At 38.1% G+C, this 18,469-nt stretch overlaps 1 protein-coding gene across 2 annotated transcripts in view; it reads right to left on the bottom strand.

Moving 5' to 3' along the window:
* Positions 1–18,469, bottom strand: part of NCOR1 (nuclear receptor corepressor 1) — a 66,457-nt gene that overhangs the window by 43,806 nt on the left and 4,182 nt on the right. For both annotated transcript variants that reach the window (XM_014953134.1, XM_014953135.1), the window contains exons 2-5: positions 7,926–8,103; positions 5,444–5,577; positions 3,102–3,297; positions 1,066–1,248 (exon numbers count right to left, since the gene is read on the bottom strand). In XM_014953134.1, coding sequence (XP_014808620.1) covers positions 1,066–1,248; positions 3,102–3,297; positions 5,444–5,577; positions 7,926–8,033 — 621 coding nt within the window. In that variant the 5' untranslated portion in view covers positions 8,034–8,103. The remainder of the gene's footprint in view (positions 1–1,065; positions 1,249–3,101; positions 3,298–5,443; positions 5,578–7,925; positions 8,104–18,469) is intronic.

The raw sequence follows: 18,469 nt of genomic DNA, 5'->3' as shown, positions 1-18,469 counted from the left end.
GTAGATGATATTCATAGTATTTGCTGATTTTGTGGAAAAGTGAACAAACAAACAAAAAGATAAGCATCACTAACACACAGCCAGGTACTTAGTGACACCCTTTTTTTGGTTTTCTGCTGAAGGTCACTTTACAGGTCATTAAAATTCAGATGTAATTAAATCTTTCCAGACCATAAAAACATAGCACTCCAGAGAGAGCTGTCTATTTGCTATTCTAGACATACAAGTTAACAAATCCTACAGCATAACTCTCATTTCCTGCAAAGTTGCCATTAATAAAAAAAAAAAACCACCAAAAACCTTAAAGCTGGCACTATTTTTATCTGGATCTTTGAAAGTCATAAAAGGAAAAGGAGACAAGGATTTTGTTTTTGCCAATGAATAACAGACGCCTAGATTGTAGGGTGGATTTAGTTGGCCACAAGAGCTACTGGGAAGGCAACAGCTTCTGCCAGCAAACATTTCCTTTGCTTCCAATGGCCAAAGTGCAGTTCTCTAACACAAAGCATAGCCAGGACTGTGCTAAAAAAAAGTGGTATTTCCTCCTTTATTTCTCTGCTCTATCTGTTTACTTGCACCCCTCCTACGACACTTTCCCCCAAGGCAGACCTGAGCTCCAGATGTAATATGAGCTCTTGTCCTTGTGAAAGCAGATGATCCAGGGACTTTTGTACAAGCTCTGGTTTTGGAGACATGCAAGGGATTCTCCTCTTGCACAGACTGCAAAAGCAGCAAGCTGACAGCCTCCCCTCACCCAGCAGTCACCTTTACAGCCAACATTACAGTCACAGTGCCCTTGTTACACTAGTCATCTGACAAAAGTTTAAAATATAAAGCCATGTACTACTGATGTTCCTATGTGGCTTTCTCCTGTTTTCTAAAATGCTTAAAACTATGTGATATCCAAACTATTTAAACGTTCCAGCAAAATTGTATACATAACCTTCCCTTTTTATCTTGTTCATCTGGTCACGTAACCAAAAATTCACCACTACCACCACCAAATGAAGTATTTCCACACCCTTTTCACTGGCAGACAACAGCAGCAGTGTCTGCTGTGCTTACTTGCTTTTTCTTCAGTTTAAGGATTTGCTGTTCAACTTTCGCAATTTCCCGATCGACGCGGTCCATGCTCTGTATCAGTTCTTCCTTTGACAGCTTTGAAGGTGAAGCATTTTGGTCCTCCCCGCAAGGCTGACCAGAAATTGGAGAAGATGGTCCCTCATGCTTTCCTCCAAAAGCTGGGTCCTTTCATGGAGACAGGATGTGGAGGGGGAAGATTGAGAGGAATCAGTCATATTGATAACAGGTAAATGAGTGCTCATCAATTAAACGGGTATGCATGAATTAAAAAGAATTTCCAGTTACCTACTTCTCTGTTGAGGAGCTAAGTTAAATATTTCAGTTTGTTAGTGCTCTAAATATTTCAGAATTAACTGACAGCCCATTTATGATACTGTAATTTCGAAGTCCACCTTTAAAAATAACAGCAGACTTCAATATTTACCTTGAAATCAAAATAAGATCAAAACATCTCCCTTTTAAAAAATCCTTCTTCATAAATGTAAGCAGTATCTTTTACATTTAAATGAAGGGTTACTTGAAAGCCAATCCTCAATACTCTGCATGTATATTAATGTGGATATTCTTGAAGATAACCATGACCAGCCCAATAAAGTACATATGGAGTTAGTTGTGGTTATAAATGTTTAGTTCTCTTGAACTTAACATGACTTAAGAGAAGAGATGACTTAGGGAGGGCAGATCGCTATTCATTTGGCTTTGATTTTTTTGTCTTTTCTTTTTAATTTGTTTCCAAACTACATATTTCAACATGCTTTATGTTCTAACATCAGCACTGTTGGACCTTGTCTTTGTTTTTGTCCTCAAACCATCACGCTCCATGACTACCCATCTGGCAAAAGCTAGCTCAGTTATACATCCCTCATTCAAGCCAATCTGACTGAAAGATGGTGTGTCTGAATTCCTCTGCTCCAGATAACACTGGGCTGTATCTCTACACTGAGACAGTAGATTTCTTTATGTAGTGCCCGGACAAAAATTCAGTTCCAAGCAAGCACGTTAACACCGCATGCCTTAGCTTGGTTTCTCCAGCCCCCTTTGATCTTATCTTTGCTATGCAACACAGCAAGTTACTAAGAAATCACATGTTATCACAATTTTACTTTACTTCACAGACAATTCATTCACATGATAAAAGGAATAGTAGAGAGAAGGCAAGACAAGTCATCAACTTCTAAAAAAATCTGGTGCCTATTAGCTTTTGAATCCATATGGTGAAATTTTTCTTTAAACTATTTGAATTTAGAAATTTGGCTTCTCACCTTCAAAAGTCACACCCACTGTGCACCACCTTTTCAGTGTCTGAGTCAGTGTGCTTGTGTGCACGCACAATAGAAGATATTACATATTCATTTCAGAGACATTTGTCTGCTCTACACAAATTGCTCTAATCAATATTCAGTATCTGCAATAGAAAAATATCCACGCCAAACTAGATTGCCCTAGATTTACCCAAAATGAGACAGTGACAAGTAGAATTACTGTTATGTAAATAAGCAGACTCATTTCAAATGCTTAAAAGGGAGAGGGGGTGGAGGGGAGTACTTTGACCATTCATTACAGAAAAAAATGGACCAGCGTGCATTTGCTAGCAGCTTTCAATTGGAAAGCAGAAATATTTCATGTAGTACACCATGACAAATTTGCAACTGAGATTCTAATGACTTCAGAGCGTAGTAGCAACTCTGAACTCCAGTCTCTTTACTGTGTTTGAGGCAGCCTTATCTTCTTGTTCTTTTTATTAAAGACTACAAATTTGCAACTGAGATTCTAATGACTTCAGAGCGTAGTAGCAACTCTGAACTCCAGTCTCTTTACTGTGTTTGAGGCAGCCTTATCTTCTTGTTCTTTTTATTAAAGACTAATACTGACTCAAGACCAGTTTGTGACAATGTGCAAAATTAAGTTTCTGGAATAAAAGAATGAACTTAAACAAATAAAAAAAAATTACCAAACAGAAAAAAAATTGATTAGATCACTGCAACATAGGAAGTTACACTTTCAGAAAATGGCTTTACCTTCTTAATATCCGCAGATCTCAGCCCTTCCTGCAGAGGATGTACTAAAGGCAAAACAGTAGCTGCACTGACACGCTGAAAATGGGAATCGGAGACTTGTTCAAGACGTGGTCGCTTAGATTCCAGTGAATCATGATCTGTCTGAGATGGACCTGGATGAAATTGCTGTTCATATCCAGTTCTCCTCTCCTGGGGCCTAGCACACAGAAGAGACAAATTATTAAAATACACATTTTCCATACAAGAAAACTATTTGGTGTTCCTCAACCCTTTTCAAATATACAGGAGATGCAATTTAGTGAAGCTGCTTCTAAACAGTAAGGCAGACAAATGCTTGCAAGTATGATCGTCAAAAACACTAGTTAAAATCCATTGAAAAAGTTAACTTGAATCTTAAAAGACACTGTTTAAATGCATGCCTGTCAGTACAAAACTTTAAAGAAACTTAACATTGATACAATCATATTTTTCAAATCAAAAGCTCTGATTCAAATTATAAGCAAAAGAAATCCAGGAGATAAATATAGTACTATATTCCACTGAACACAGATGGCCACAACAGCTCCATTATTTTATTTTTGCAGTCAAATAATTTTCAAATATACACAGAATGCTTCAAATGAGCCATGAGTCTATTTGGAATTTGATCTCTACTAAAATGCTACTATATGACAGAAACAGTCATTGATTCAACCCATGAGTCATTCAAAAATTCCTCCTTCTCAGAAAAATGCAAAAGAAGAGTATCACTGGCTTCTTTACAGTGCAATGCACAGGATGTCCATAAAGAACCCCATATGCTTCAACATCTTCCTATGAAGTGCCACTGAAGAGATGACAGTAGTTTCCTGTATTTTGTCAGAACTACTGAATAAGTTTTTACAAATTTACAATGCAGGGAGAGGGGGAATTTTCTTCTGCTATAAACTGAATTTTTGAGATCTCTAAAAGCTACTCTGACTCTGAGCACTAAAACAGAGCCTTACTGTCATTTTGGTGACACAAGATGAAGGCAATATGCAAGCCCCAGATTTCACTATCATCAAGTTATTTCTGGGAATATTCTAATGAGATTTTAAGGTAGACCAGTATTTACATAACATTCATCACTGGTATTTGTTCAGAACCAGATACCTCAGTTATTGCCAAAACAAACTGCTAGGAGTAATCCAGCATATAAAGTTGCTCTGAGCAGATACACTTACTAAGAGTCCAAGAAGAAAAAAAGTAAGCAATAACACTTACTTACAATTGTACATCAGCATACTAATGTGCTAAAGAATTGAGGATCATAAATCATAGAGTAATCTCACCCCTAAACCAAAACATGTTCTTGCTAATTTACTACAATCCAGTTAATCTTACTCTGGTCTGTAGTGGGATTTTATTTTGTAAATTTGGTTTTCAAAGTACATCCAACATTCTTCAGGTATACAGTCAAATGAATGCTTAAGACGGTCTGAAAACTATTAACCTTACAGTAACATCAATGTGCATTTGAACATTCATCAGTATCCACCATGATGTGACATATTTCACTGAGAAGTAAGAGATCACCAACCTGGAACTAAATTACAACATATAATTGAGTGTCATTTTAGACTCTACTCGTCCTCAGTTAACCTACTGGACCCCAGATCAGTGGCATCTATTTACACAGAGACAGCAATGGGACATGAGACGGACAAAAGGGTATTTAGCACAAAGAATATGAAGCTGTCAAGTGTCTTGCCAAAAGTAACATACACTTTCATTTAGTCCTCTGAGCCTAGAAGTGCATTTTGTGCCACATTTCAGTGTTTTACAATTCTTACAAGTCAAATACCCAATTAGTTCTGTTGCTTCTTACTTGCCCAGCCACACAGAGACCATCTGTTGAATAAGCAAACCTAATCTAGGAAACATGACAGGTAATATTCACACTGTAACAATTCTTGCACTTGTTGCTTCTTCTCAGCAACATTAAATTATCCAAGGTAACAAACTTTACACACTTCTAGCCTAAACAGCATTAAAAAATTTGCAGCATGCACTTGGGATTCTCAGAAGTTTCCTGACGGCGTTGTTAGGAGAGGATTGGGAAAAGCAAAGCAGACTGTCACTTCCTGCCTGTGAAATAAATATATTAGTGAAGCCAAAGGGACTAAGGAATTACACAACAGCTACAACCCTCAAATGCAGGAGGCTGACATTGTTACGACAATGGAGCAGCGACTAATAAAGTCAAGTACTTAGGTAAATAACTAAGTCAAAACCCTTTCTATTCAGGAGTTAATAAGTTTACAGAAAACACAGACTCATGGAAGATTTCTGTTCACATACTTCAAACCCAGCATCCTCACCTGTCCGAGCCTGGGTGAAATTCAGAAAGCAGGGAAGGCCTGCGCCGGAGCTGCTGCTGCTGCTGCTGCTGTAAGAGCTGGGTTGCCTGACTGACTTCCAGGTGAGACGAGCGGTAATCGGGAACTGCGAATTCCTAAACGAAACACAGGAACAAGGGTGCACAAGACAGGATCAACAGCCTTTGGTGTCATGGGATGATAATTTCCAAAGTTATTAAATACAGACCAAGACCCGATCATCACAACGTCATTCCAGTTCAAAACCATTAAATTTGTAAACAGTGGCTCTAAGTTTTAAATTAAGTTTAAAGAGACTAAACACTTATACTAAGAATTCCACCTAGCTTACTAACAACTTCCAACAAAACACAAATGAGTTCGCAGCAGAAGAGTATCCTGGAAAAAGATAATCCTTTAAAATCAGTTTTGCACATCCAACTACAAAGGGGTAAACTGAGAGTGTATTTCAGCAACCCCAAGGCAATCCCTTCTGTTATCACCTCACCGTTTTCATATCAGACACTATTAATTTGGACTAAGAGTCAGACAAGATGCATCTTCTGAATAATTTATAATTAAGTGAGGTACAAGAAAATTTATTTGTATTTATGGGTCCTTGACCACTTGCATGCAGCCGGCGTTAAGCGAAGAGCAGCTCTACAAGACACGCAATAGGTCATTACCCGTAAGATTTAGTTTTTACAAATTATCGAAAAATAAATACGGAGCAAGCCAAAAAGCTCCAATTCTTGAATTTCCTTTTGCAAACATGTAAGTAGAACAAAACATCTAAAGTATCTGTAGCAGCAGGAGAATTTCATTAAAACAAGGGAAACCTGAGCTGTTCTAAAGCCACCAGCTCGTCCTCCACGGCCGACTGTGACACAGAGAGCACAGGGTGGCAGAATAAATGCTTGGCAGAAACACCCAAGCAGGAGACTTTTAGAAATCCATTCCCCTAATTCTGTCTCGCAGGACACAGCTGGAAGCACTTTTTTTCAGAAAAAAATTCAGAGTATAACACAAGTTTTAACATTTCAGATTCACATTCTCCACCTCACACACAGATTTTGTCAAGAATTACATTTAGCTTATAGAGAATCTAGCCCAATATGCCTTACACAGAAGGAGGAAAGATGACTATGGGTACATTTCTTACGCTCCTGGGCATAAGAGGAGGTTAATTCCCCATAAAAATTTAATACCCACAAATGCCCCAAGAGCTCAGTCTCTCAATGGATTTGTTACACCCAGAGCACTGCATTCGTATTAACTGAAGACAGATAATTGTGTATTCTTTGAAAATTGTTGCTATCAATGCATACAAACTCAGACACACCTAGTCGGCCAAATTTAGTATGACAAGTAAACATCAGTAAATTAAAGCAAAGCTACAACAAAAGTTTAATAACACAATCCCTAGTGAATTTATTCAAACTACGAGAAACTGATGATAAAACCAGAAATTTTATATTAATTCCCAATGACAAAGACATATTATAAAACTCTTTTTTTTTGTCCAAAAAAAGTAAAAAAAGCATATACATATATAATCTTGAAGAAGCAAAATGCAGTGATTTCAAGAAAAAAAAAAAAAAAAGAAAGAAAAAAAGGAGGGCAAAACAAACCAAATCACCCCACCCTACAACTATTTACCTAAGCAACACTGGCAGCAGTTCTGCCTCAGGAGGCAAAACACTTCCTTTGCCACTTTGAGCATTTCTAGATATTTGATGTTTCAACGTTAAAAAAAGCAAAGGAAGCAAGAATCAAAAAGATTCAACCCACTGAGGAGACAAGATTCTCAATGAACAGCCTTTAAGAGAAAATAATTTCTCAATAAGTGTTTTGCCAGTTTGAGTAGATTTACAAATGTTAAATAATGGGAAATACTGACAAGTTGTAGGGTTTTATTTAGGATACCTTCACAGTTTTATAGAGTATTTTTTAATACTAGTCTACATAAAAAGAAAGAAGGGAGAAAAAAGGGGGGAAGAAGGGGGGAAAAAAATCCAAACCAACAAAAAACCCACACAGGCAAAAACTTTAAAATGCCAAAACTGCAGTCAATGGTTGCCAAGGATTTTAATAATTTCAGCTACAGCATTGCAGGAAGGCATAATTCAACAGGTAATTATATCCTTTCAAGTTAATACTTCAGAGTATGAACTTGAAATAAGTTAAACCAAGGAACAGTGCATGGCTACAGACTATACTTCCCAGAAGTTACACCGCAGTCAGACCCTCATTCAAAGACACAACATACTTGAATAAGTATAAAGCAAGAGCCAAACTACAAAGGCACAAACACTGTTAGACAGATTTCCCCAGTCAGTTTTAACTGGGCATATTCATCTGCGGCTCTACTGGTTTCAAATATGAACAACTTCTATTACGTTGGTTAAAAACAAATAATTCCATTTGGTACAGCAAATAACCAAACTATGTTCTTGCTAAATTTGTAACCCTGCTGCCTCCTTACCTGCTGGTGCCGGGTGCTGGGGAAGGTGTACTGGACAGAGTGGGTAGGATAACGACTCTGTTCTGTGCTGAATGCTCCTTGGTTAGGAGGGTAGCCTGAACTTGACATTATCAGAGAAGAAGTCTTCACAAAGCTGTGAGATCAAGACCAGCAAGCAATCATGTTTCTAGGAAACCGCCTAAAGGAAAAAAGATCACTGATAATCACTGAAGTACCAGATGTACTCACAATACATTACAGCCATAGTCACCTAAGCAAAACAACCATTACCAGTAAAAGCTTTTTCCTGATGTATTTATTTAATAGGTTACTCTAGTCTGAAACATGTTAACGGGTCTTAAATGGGCTCAAAATGAGACATGTCAGCATTGTCTACACAAAGATTTGAGGATTATATTTTCAGAATACATCATTTTACCGGTTACCAGTTGAATTAGGAGGATTTTAAAATAAAAGTAGGTCACTTTAAATAGATGCTAAAGAGATTATCATAGTCTGTAGATGGACTCTTTATTTACAGTAAATGTCTTTAGCACAACGTGAAGTTCACTTTCATTTCTTCCACAGAGTTTTTGGATTCTGTGAACTGTTTCTTACTTTCAGATTCAAACAGTCTTAGGGCTGCTTTCCTCAATGCCACCTACAGTTCACTAAACCACCATGTATTAGTCAAGCCCTAAAACATGACTACCATTTAATAGCAGGTTGACAAGGTAGTTAGTAAAAAAGGCAGTCACCAAAAAAACCCACCAAAAACTATTTCACTATTTCAGTTGACAGCATAGTTTGCCTCATAGGGGATGCCAGAAACTGAGTGTACTATGAAGCCTTAAAACAATCCCATTTGGTTGACATTTAACAACTACTTTGCCTCTATTGTATTCTCCAGCTACAGATTTACAGTGAGCAGTGAAATGCATACTGATCTGGGGAAGATTTTAAATACTGAAAAAATCCAGCCAAGTTCACTAACAAAGTCCAAGCATCTATGAGGCTGTGTAAGTTTCAGCTGTTGAAGATCAGAAACTGACTAAACACTGCACCCATCAGTGCTTTGAGCAGGTAAATTATGGCTCTAACCAAAAGAGCAGAAGATATATTTTTTAAACACAAGATATTTCTCTCTGATAGCTCAAAAGATGAATCCCTTGGAGCCTATGTATTAAATATAGAATTCTATCAGACCTGTAGCAAATTCTCAGCCTCTGGTCCAGAGCCTAGCAGACATATCAGACCTTCAAATAAAGTAACTGTTGATCCCCGCCTGGATGGCTTCATTTCCAAGCACATTAATTTGCAGCCTTTCACAAACATCACATGTAAAGTTATACTTCTGAACCGCATTTTCCATTAACAGTCAATAGACAAAATCAGCTCGGGAAAGGATCAGGCACAGCAAGCTATACAAATAGATCTTAAAGTTTATCTGACATATTTTATCATTCCTGTTCTGACTGGGTTCCCCCCCAATCAAACAAAGAAAGTTCTACATGTTGGACTATCAGAATGATGAGTCAAATTTAGATTTACCTCTTAAACCCGACTTTCAGATATGAAAAATTAAAGAAAACTACAGTTTCTCTTTCAAAGCAATACTACGGAGTTATGTGCTTCATAGTACCTATATATCTATTATAACACCATAATTCATATCCAAGTGACAAGTTCTAACAAAGAATTCTTCACCATTAACATTTATTATACTTCATTCATACTGCACTCATTAGAGTTCATCTCTACCAGCTATGCCATGGTCTAATAGGTATGAGTCACATCCTTTCCATTTCATGAAGAAACAGTGTCAGAAAGCAAGCTGGTTTAGGTAACATACACTGTACTGCTTAGTTACAAGGTATAGTATCTGAACACTCAAATGTATTCCTAAATGCAAAGTACAGCAAAAACCACTTTTTCTCTCTCAAATTCCATGCAAGTCCATGTAAAACGATGGCATACAGCTAATTGCCAGCTCAATCAAATCTTCACTAATGTGATAACCACTCCCATCACAGGCTGGTGAAAATTTGTTATCAAACAAACAACTGGTTCCATGGTGTAAGGATGCTCAAACAGTTTAAGGGTAAAAAATAGAAATGCTTGATGTTTCGTTGATGCACTAACTTTAGCTCCCTCACCAGCTTTGTATCTTCACATACAGTCTTCATAAATATGTGGAAAATAATTGTGGATTTTTTATATATATGTATGTCTGCTACACCTTAAAAACTCTGGTGAGGAATAAAGACAGTAATATTGGATCTGACCAGCCAAAGTGTGCTGTGGCTGAGGATGGCCAGCAGCAGGAATTTCGGGAGCACATACCAGTACTTTCCCAACAAACTCTCCAGCCTTAGTGGTTCCCTGAGGCTCAGGGATTCCTTGAGTCGGAGCCTTTCTCTTTAAGATTTCTTAATGCCTTTCTCTTCCATCTGTTTGTCCAGTTTTTTTCTGAACTAATATAAACTCCCACCATTCACAACTGCTTGTTGCAAGAACTTCTACGGTTTAGCGGCATTTCGCATGAGAAACCACCAGATTTTGTTCACTCCAGACCTGCTACCTTTCTTTATTATCTCTAGTGTTGGCATCGGAACAGACCAAACATCTACTCTTTTTTTCGCCATTGCACACGTGATTCTGTAGACTCCTATCACATCCCTTCAGCCATACCTTTTCCATACCAAAGAGTCCTAGTCTACTTGGCTGTTTCTTGTCAACCACTTCCAGGCCACCTCTAGCTCTGTGATGCCCATTTTGAGGCACAGGGAGCCAGAATTCACACCAGATTCTGGGAAAGTATCAATAGTCATCCTGTTCTTATTCTCTTCCCTGACATGCTGAACACAGTCTGGCAAATCTGAAGAACCTGGGCATGCAGAGGAGATCAGGGGAGCAACCACTTGAAAATCACATCTGAATACAGGGCAAATACTGCACGATTCAAGGTCCTTTCTAGTTCCTCTCTGTCAAGTTACATCTTTTCCTCATTTTCTCAATATTCAGTCAAACCCACAAGTTGATCATTAACTCAGGTGCTGAAAGTTCAACCCACGGTCACTTTGTATGATGCTATAAAGGCTATTTCCCCATTCACAAGAACTTTAGTGTACAGATTGTTAGATTTGTGATAGGACTGTTAGTCTTGAAATCTTCACTGAACCTTTCACAACCAACAGCAATGAGAGGTCCTGACCGTCTCTCCAGATTCTGTGCTAGACATGGAAAGATGAGGGGGAGGAAGGGGCCACAGCGCAACAAGCATGAACATCCTTCACCCATCCAACAATGTTAACTCAAACCCCTTATCTCATAATCTATGTTTCACATAATACATATGAAAATATTCATCCTAATGGCCTTCCTACTGAGAACTGCAAGTATGATCATGTTTGTAGCACCATAATTAAAAAAGAAAAAAAAAAAAAAGATGAAACAATGAAGAGCTGCCAACAGAGGAAAGGACAGAAACAGCATTAGAGGCCATAACTGATAAAAAAACTGATAAAAAAAACCTGATAACTGGCCATAACCAATAAAAGAGGTGGGAAGCAAAAAGAGGGGGGAAAAAAAACAAAAAATGAAGTTATCAATGGTGGAGGTGCATTCTTCTTCTCCCTGGGGGAACCAACAGAACAGCAGGAGGAGATAAGGGCAGTAAGAGTAGAGGAAAATACATGGTTACATATTGACAATTACAAGGGAGGGAGGGAACTAAAGGATGGAGATTCTGCACAGGATCTCACTTCTTTCAATACAAAACCAACACCGTAGTACAACAACACGGAAAATGACACTGAAGTACATTTCCTTCCTCTCTCAAGCCTCCTTTTCTTGTTACTGACATTTATATGTGCCTGCACACCCTTCTAATTTGACCTCTCCATAAGCCCTACAGACCCCACGTTATCTCCCAGTCTCCTGGAGTACAAGCTTGTTTACACTGCCATATTATGGGGGGGGTGAAGGAGGGAAGAAGTTTTTCCCAATATTTGCCTACAGAACTACCACGAATATTCTGCTCATCTCTCCCTGTCTTACTACCTTAATCCTGCAATTGTGGAAATAAGTACTTCAACTCTTATTTCTCTGCAGGCAGCCTTATGACCATTCCTCTAAAAGCATCTGCCTCTCTCTTCAGCATCTGCTCGCGTGTATCCAGCAAACACAAATTATTTTTCATTAATCTATTTCTTGGTCAGCGAGGGCAACGACAGCTTCCTGCTGTAACCTCTCCAAGTTCCATACGTTCAGATTATGTTTAAATACAGCAGTCTTTTTGCATAAAATTGTTAACTGTGTGCGTAGACTGTAAACAATCTCATCCGGGCTTTCCTCGCTGCTGTATCCTTCCATTAGTCATGACAAACTTCGTCTTGCTTCAGTTAAATCCAATCAGAATCCTCCTGTAAAGCTCCTCGCTATTAACTCTCTCTGCCTCCCCGATTCTTCCACTGGTTCCCTCTTCTCTGCCAGAACAGAGGCTGCTCATCTTCATTTTCAACACCCTTGACAAATCACAATACAAGAAATCAGCTTCCAACTCTGCACGGTCAACGACAACAAGATTCTATTTTTCAGGCAAGTATTTTCATACCTTCTCACATTATTCTGAAGATTTCAGAGGTTTCTCATACAAACATTTACAAGAACTGTTACAGACTTTGGAATTGTGCCTTAAATCTATCACAAAAATAAGTTAGGTCGTGAATACCTTCATACAGCTGCCAACCAGGCTGGCAAATTGTCTGTCTCACTGAATACTGAAAATTAGATGGGGCAGAATGAATTTTTCTTGTTCTGTACTTCAGAACCCAGTCCCTTCTGCTGTACTGTCCCACTTCACTGACATTCCCACATGCTACAGTAAAACATACAAGGGATGGGGAAATCCAGCAGCGTCAAATACATAATATTAGGAAAAAAAAAGAAAAACCCCTCAACTGTTAAGTCTGCAGATACCCAGCTGAGAAAAAGCAGTGACAAGAATAACAGTTTCAGGAACCACGAAGAGATACTCAGCCCTGTGTTAATCTAAGCTTCTCGGGTGAGGAAATGATTTAACAATGTTTATTTCTAAAGGTATGACAATATTTTTCTCTTTGGCCAGCTCAAACTACTGAACAGACCTGATTCAGACTTCCCCTTAAAAGCTGCTGTTTGCACTTACATTTGTAATACGTGGAGAATTCTGACAAAGTTACAAATAATTTAGAACTGGATATTACAATGGCAACAGTCATAGCACAATTTCAGATTTTGTTTCTATGAGAGAATAAGTAATTAGAACAGTACCTCTTGATCTCCAGATCTCAAAATGCTTCAGAAAAAAGCAGAAGTATGTACCATCTTCAGTAGACACATGGGAAAATGAGTAACAGAAAGGTTAAGAAATCTATCAAAGACTACTCAGGAAATAGCCAGTGACTGAGTCGGAAATAAGACCCAAGTCTTGCAGCACTTTAAGCTGGCAAAAGCCAGCCCTGCCCAAGTAAAGCACTTCTTCATTTGGGAAAATACTGCAGGTTAAAAACTGTGACTATTTTTAGCAGGCCAGTTCCCCAAAACCGCTCAACGCGTGGTCACACAAATGTTTACGCCAGCAGAAGGGAAGGGGTCAAGGTCAAGAGGCCAGAGGGACGTTGGAGTCACCTTCTCCCTGTCCGTGGGACCACGGCCCCGCGTGTGGCAGCAGCCTGTCCCCTACTCTTCCCTTCACCTTCCTGGATAAAGGACCAGTCTCATGGGGGAGACTCAATTTTTCTTCGCATATACGGAACAAGCGAACACTTTTGCATTTAGAGTAATTTTCATGCCATCTTGAAGTACTTAACCAACGTTTGCTAATTAAATTTCACATCCTTTTGGGATTTTTCCTCATCTTGTTTTTGAGCAAACTAAGTGTGATATGAAGAGTGCAAAGAATTAGATTACAGTCACATAAGGCTTAAACCGAGTTGGGGGATTTTGTTTTTAAATCAGCAGCCTCAGTAAATTGAGCTGTGATGTAACTAACCTATGGCTGAATAAGGAAGGCTCTGCCTTATGCAGGGGATCTACAATGAATCACAAAATTAATTCAGGGATATTTATTCAAAGTTTACTCTGGCGAGAAACGGAAGAGCGAAGGGACTGTATGAGCAGTGGTTAGAAAGGCTTTATCCACAGCGTGATAACAACACTGGTGAATAATTCTTTCTGTGATTTCACTTTGTAAAAACGTAATGAAACAATCTTGTGGAAAAAACCAAACCCAAACAGGGCATATTTAAGGACCAATCTATTAAACTGCAATAACTAGATTCCATGAATTACAGACCTGTTTCTGTACCTTCAAGACACAACCCTCCAACTCACATACAATAACCCAAAATTACAAGTTGAGTCTCACATAAGTAAAACTCTTCAAGTATATTACTAGATTTGCAAAACAAGCCTTCCTAGTGGCATTTTTATTTTGTCAGATAATCATAACTGTGTTCAAACGCTCAAGCGAAAACATCAAATTTGCATCTGGGGGACATGCCACACACAAGAAAATACTAACATGTACATTTCTGACAGTTGCTAAAAATAGGTTAATGGGTCCAACCTCCATGTAAAAAGTTATTCATTCAAACTATCAAGCACAGTAAAAGGCCAAGCATTAATTACCATCTAAAACTCCAATGCTCAGAAGGTTAACGGTACCATTACAAGTTAGCACTGACTTAGCAATCTAAAAGTCTTAACTAAAAAAGCACTAGACACTTCAAGGGCAGTAATTAGTCCCTCAGTCACTGCCTTAATGTCCAATTAACAGCATAGTCTTATGACAGTTACTTAGAAAGGCAACAATGAAAAAAAATTAGTGACAAAGAAAAGAAGTTTGGGTTCAAACTGATCTATCTTAACTGTTCAAGTCTGATTACACAAAGTTCTGCAAAGTATTGCAGAATGGGATGGGAAGCAAGAAAATTCGCTACAGGATCATTAGATAGGACAATGCTAAAAGACACAGGGTTTTCACTCAAGAACCTACCAGGAGGTTGATGCCTGAGGAGATCTGAGATAATTTTGTGCTTTTAAACAAGAATTGAAGGAAGTGTTTTCCAGCTACAATATACAAGCTCACCGGTGTGCTTGTAAGTATGAAACTCTGTTAGACATACCCTCCAAAAGGTGAAAGATTGCTTGCATGCTACAAGCAAAAAATGTTAATAGATCAACGCTGAAATTAAAGACAATTAAAGTAGCAGTTAGTTAAATGCGTTCCAGAGTAGCCTGCTTCCCAGTTTTCAGAACAGACATCACCCTCAAAGCCCAGGACCTCTTCCACAACTTCTTCAATCTTTTTCTACTCAGTTTTATGTTGCAGAATACTCTGAAGCTCATAGTGAAAGCATATGGGCATATGCTATTAGAATGAATAGAAACAATGCACATATTTTCTCCAAGTTGAGAACAAGTAACTGCTGAATTTTCCATGACAATTCCACATGTGCAGATGCCTTTTCTTCTTGTCAGAGACATTTAAAATATACCATGAATTCCTGAGAACTTTATCTCATTTAGTTGCACTCACTCTACTCGTGAGGTTATTGATGCAAAACCTGCTATTTCTATCCCTACTAGAAATACAGTAAAAAAATTAACATCTATAAGGTTGTGTTTTACTAGCAACACTAAATAACAATATGTCCATTAATTATTCATATGAAACAAGCCATAAATACAGCAAGGGGGGTATTTGAAAAAAGATGCTAAGAAAAGCCCACACATCTGAATATGACCCTTCTCACAGCCTGAGATTTCCACTAACGTACAACATTGTCTTATTTCTGAATGTCCAAAGCATTAACTCACAATTATGTTATACAGTGTCTGACTCATATTCTAGATGACAAGGAAGCATGGTATAGTTTAATTTAGCCAATTACAGAAGTGACAGAAGTCAAGGAACATTACAGCAGTCCATTCAAGATGTCACATTTATTCTATACTAGCATGACTTTTCCATCTGCATCAAGATAGCTAAAAAATTATAATAGGATTTTATACTTCAAATTTTAATAGAAAAAGATTTTCCTTTAGGAGACTACCAACTCTGTAAAGTGCTTAAGTAATAGCTTTCGGAACATTAAATATTAATTAAGTATTAAAAGAGTACTTAAAATGATTTTTGTTGCCGTTCCAAAAGGTGAACATTGGTTGAATACTTGAATATGTAATTTACAACCAAACTGTTGCCAAATCGCAGGATCACATTGTTATACTTCATCTTTAAATAACAGATTCTCTCTCTCCTGCTAGGTAACTACAAATACAAATAGAATTTGTGCTCTACCAAAATGAGGTCGATCAAATTCAGCTGACAAGATACTCTTCTCCAGGAAATTCTATTTTAATCTCTCCTGTAATTTATGATCTTAAAGAAAAGTCGCTCATACATGATATCAAGACCCAGGCTATACACAACTTCGACATATTACATGGGGGATCATAACAGGAAAAACTATGACTACATTAACACCTTAGGAAGTTCTTGTCTCACAAAAAGAAAGGAAAAAAACAAACAAACAAACAGAGGGGTGCTGAGCGCATACACTTCAAATAAGAGCACGTATTTTCAGCACCCACTTACCAGCTAACACGCTAACATACTGGGGTACAGAGAATCCCTGAAGGAGGAAACCTCCTCTTTGAGTTTTATCAGGGAATAGCACTTACTGACTCTGAAGGAACCTACCCAGTGTTCTTCTGCCAAGGAGGGTGATGACAACACCAAAACTATCTGGAAGAGGTAGGTGGAAGTCCTCCACTCAAAAATGGAAATGAAGGATGCAGATATTTCCTTGACTAGAAGTACTCCTAGCAATGATTTAAACCAAAGGGTACGAACCTTAAAAGTTCTTTTGGTTTTACAAGTATATCATAGAACAGTAGACAGTCTGTATTCCAAAGACATTTAAAACATATTTTGGGTTTCCTAGCAGCAGCAGATTCTCATTCCTGGCTGTCCCTAGATAACAAATAGCACGCAGTTCATGTACACCACAGATAACTTCCATGAGCCAAAGACCAGAACCAAACCTACAGAATTGAACGTCCAAAGCAAACCCTACAAAGTCCAAACACTGCACCGATAAGGTCTCTCATTCACAAAGGGAGACAGCTTTTTTCTGAGATAACTGCAGCAGTTCCCAGCCCCAGTCATGTGCCTTATTCCTTTTGAAAGACCCCATCCCTGCCACAACGATCATTCAACTGGTTATGAAACTTCAACAGAAGCATTCAAACTTCATCCACAAAACTATAAGGTGAAATAAAAACCAACCCAAGCATCCTCCAAGGTACCGGTATGCAGCGTGCAATAGGTTTAAGATATGCTATACAAACAGTGGTGATAAGAACTACAACAGCCTTCCTCAGCAAGTCATCCTCACTCACGAATCAGTGCCCAACAACTCACTGAGTTTACTCAAATTCACCTATTTCTTCCCATACTTCATATATATCATACATCATGCATAAAACATTATTTCAAAACAACATTTTTTTTTATCTCCATCCAGCACACTCCACTGTTAATCCATCTGTAGGTAAAACTGCTTTTGACATCATCTAACATGCAAGAAATTACAGTTTAAAGTTTCCAGCTTCTTGTAGTTCATTCATTATCAAAACTGTATTGGTAGTGGCAGCTTTTTTAAGCAACTATGGTTTGGAAGAGGAAATATAACTTGACTAATGCATACTGACTAACCCCATTGCTCCACAAACTATGAGGTATTATAAGAAAAACCACATACTATAAAAAGGGGTTCAGGACAACCTAAGTATCAGCCTCATCAACATCGTCAGTTGACTGGGTTCAGATATAATCAAGTCTAAATTTTAGCTAAATATATAATAAAGTTAAAATAAGAATTTTTTTTACTGTACATAAGAGCAATGCCTAGGTCTATTCAGATACTCCACAGGAAATGCACCAGGGCCTTCTGGAAACAAAGTTTATCGTTACTACATTTATGAGTAAGTTTGAGACCTTCTGCTGCACAGGGAATGCAGCAATATATAAAAATGTAACTCCAACTGAGACTGACACAAAAGCCTCTAGGTCATAGAAAAAGACAAAGAATGAAAGATAGCTTAAACTACGAAAGGTGTAAGTAAACCTTTATATCTGTGGGGGGAAAAAAAAAAGCAACAGAACTTCAAGTTTCTAGATATACTAAGTCTGATCTTTGAAAGCACAGTGAAACATCAGCAGCTATAGAAATAATGGCTATAATGGAACAGGTAAGTGATCACATTTATTAAGAAAAGTTTTGGGAATAAAATTCCATAAAAGGTAAAGCATATGAAATTACACTGATTATATGGGAGAATTCCCACCTTTCAGACACCTCTTCTCTGTCAATACAGCATTTCAGACAGCATAAGAACAGAAACAAGATGAAGAATACGAACCTAAGACAAAACTCTAGAGTGAATAACCAAGAACATAGAATTTTTTTTATTTAAACTAATTCCTCTCCCTGCTCCTCCCCTTCTCCCCCCCCCCC

Source organism: Calidris pugnax, unplaced genomic scaffold (genome assembly GCF_001431845.1).
Source record: "Calidris pugnax isolate Ruff unplaced genomic scaffold, ASM143184v1 scaffold133, whole genome shotgun sequence".
NCBI lineage: Eukaryota > Metazoa > Chordata > Aves > Charadriiformes > Scolopacidae > Calidris > Calidris pugnax.
This window is presented reverse-complemented; position numbering and strand designations above follow the sequence as displayed.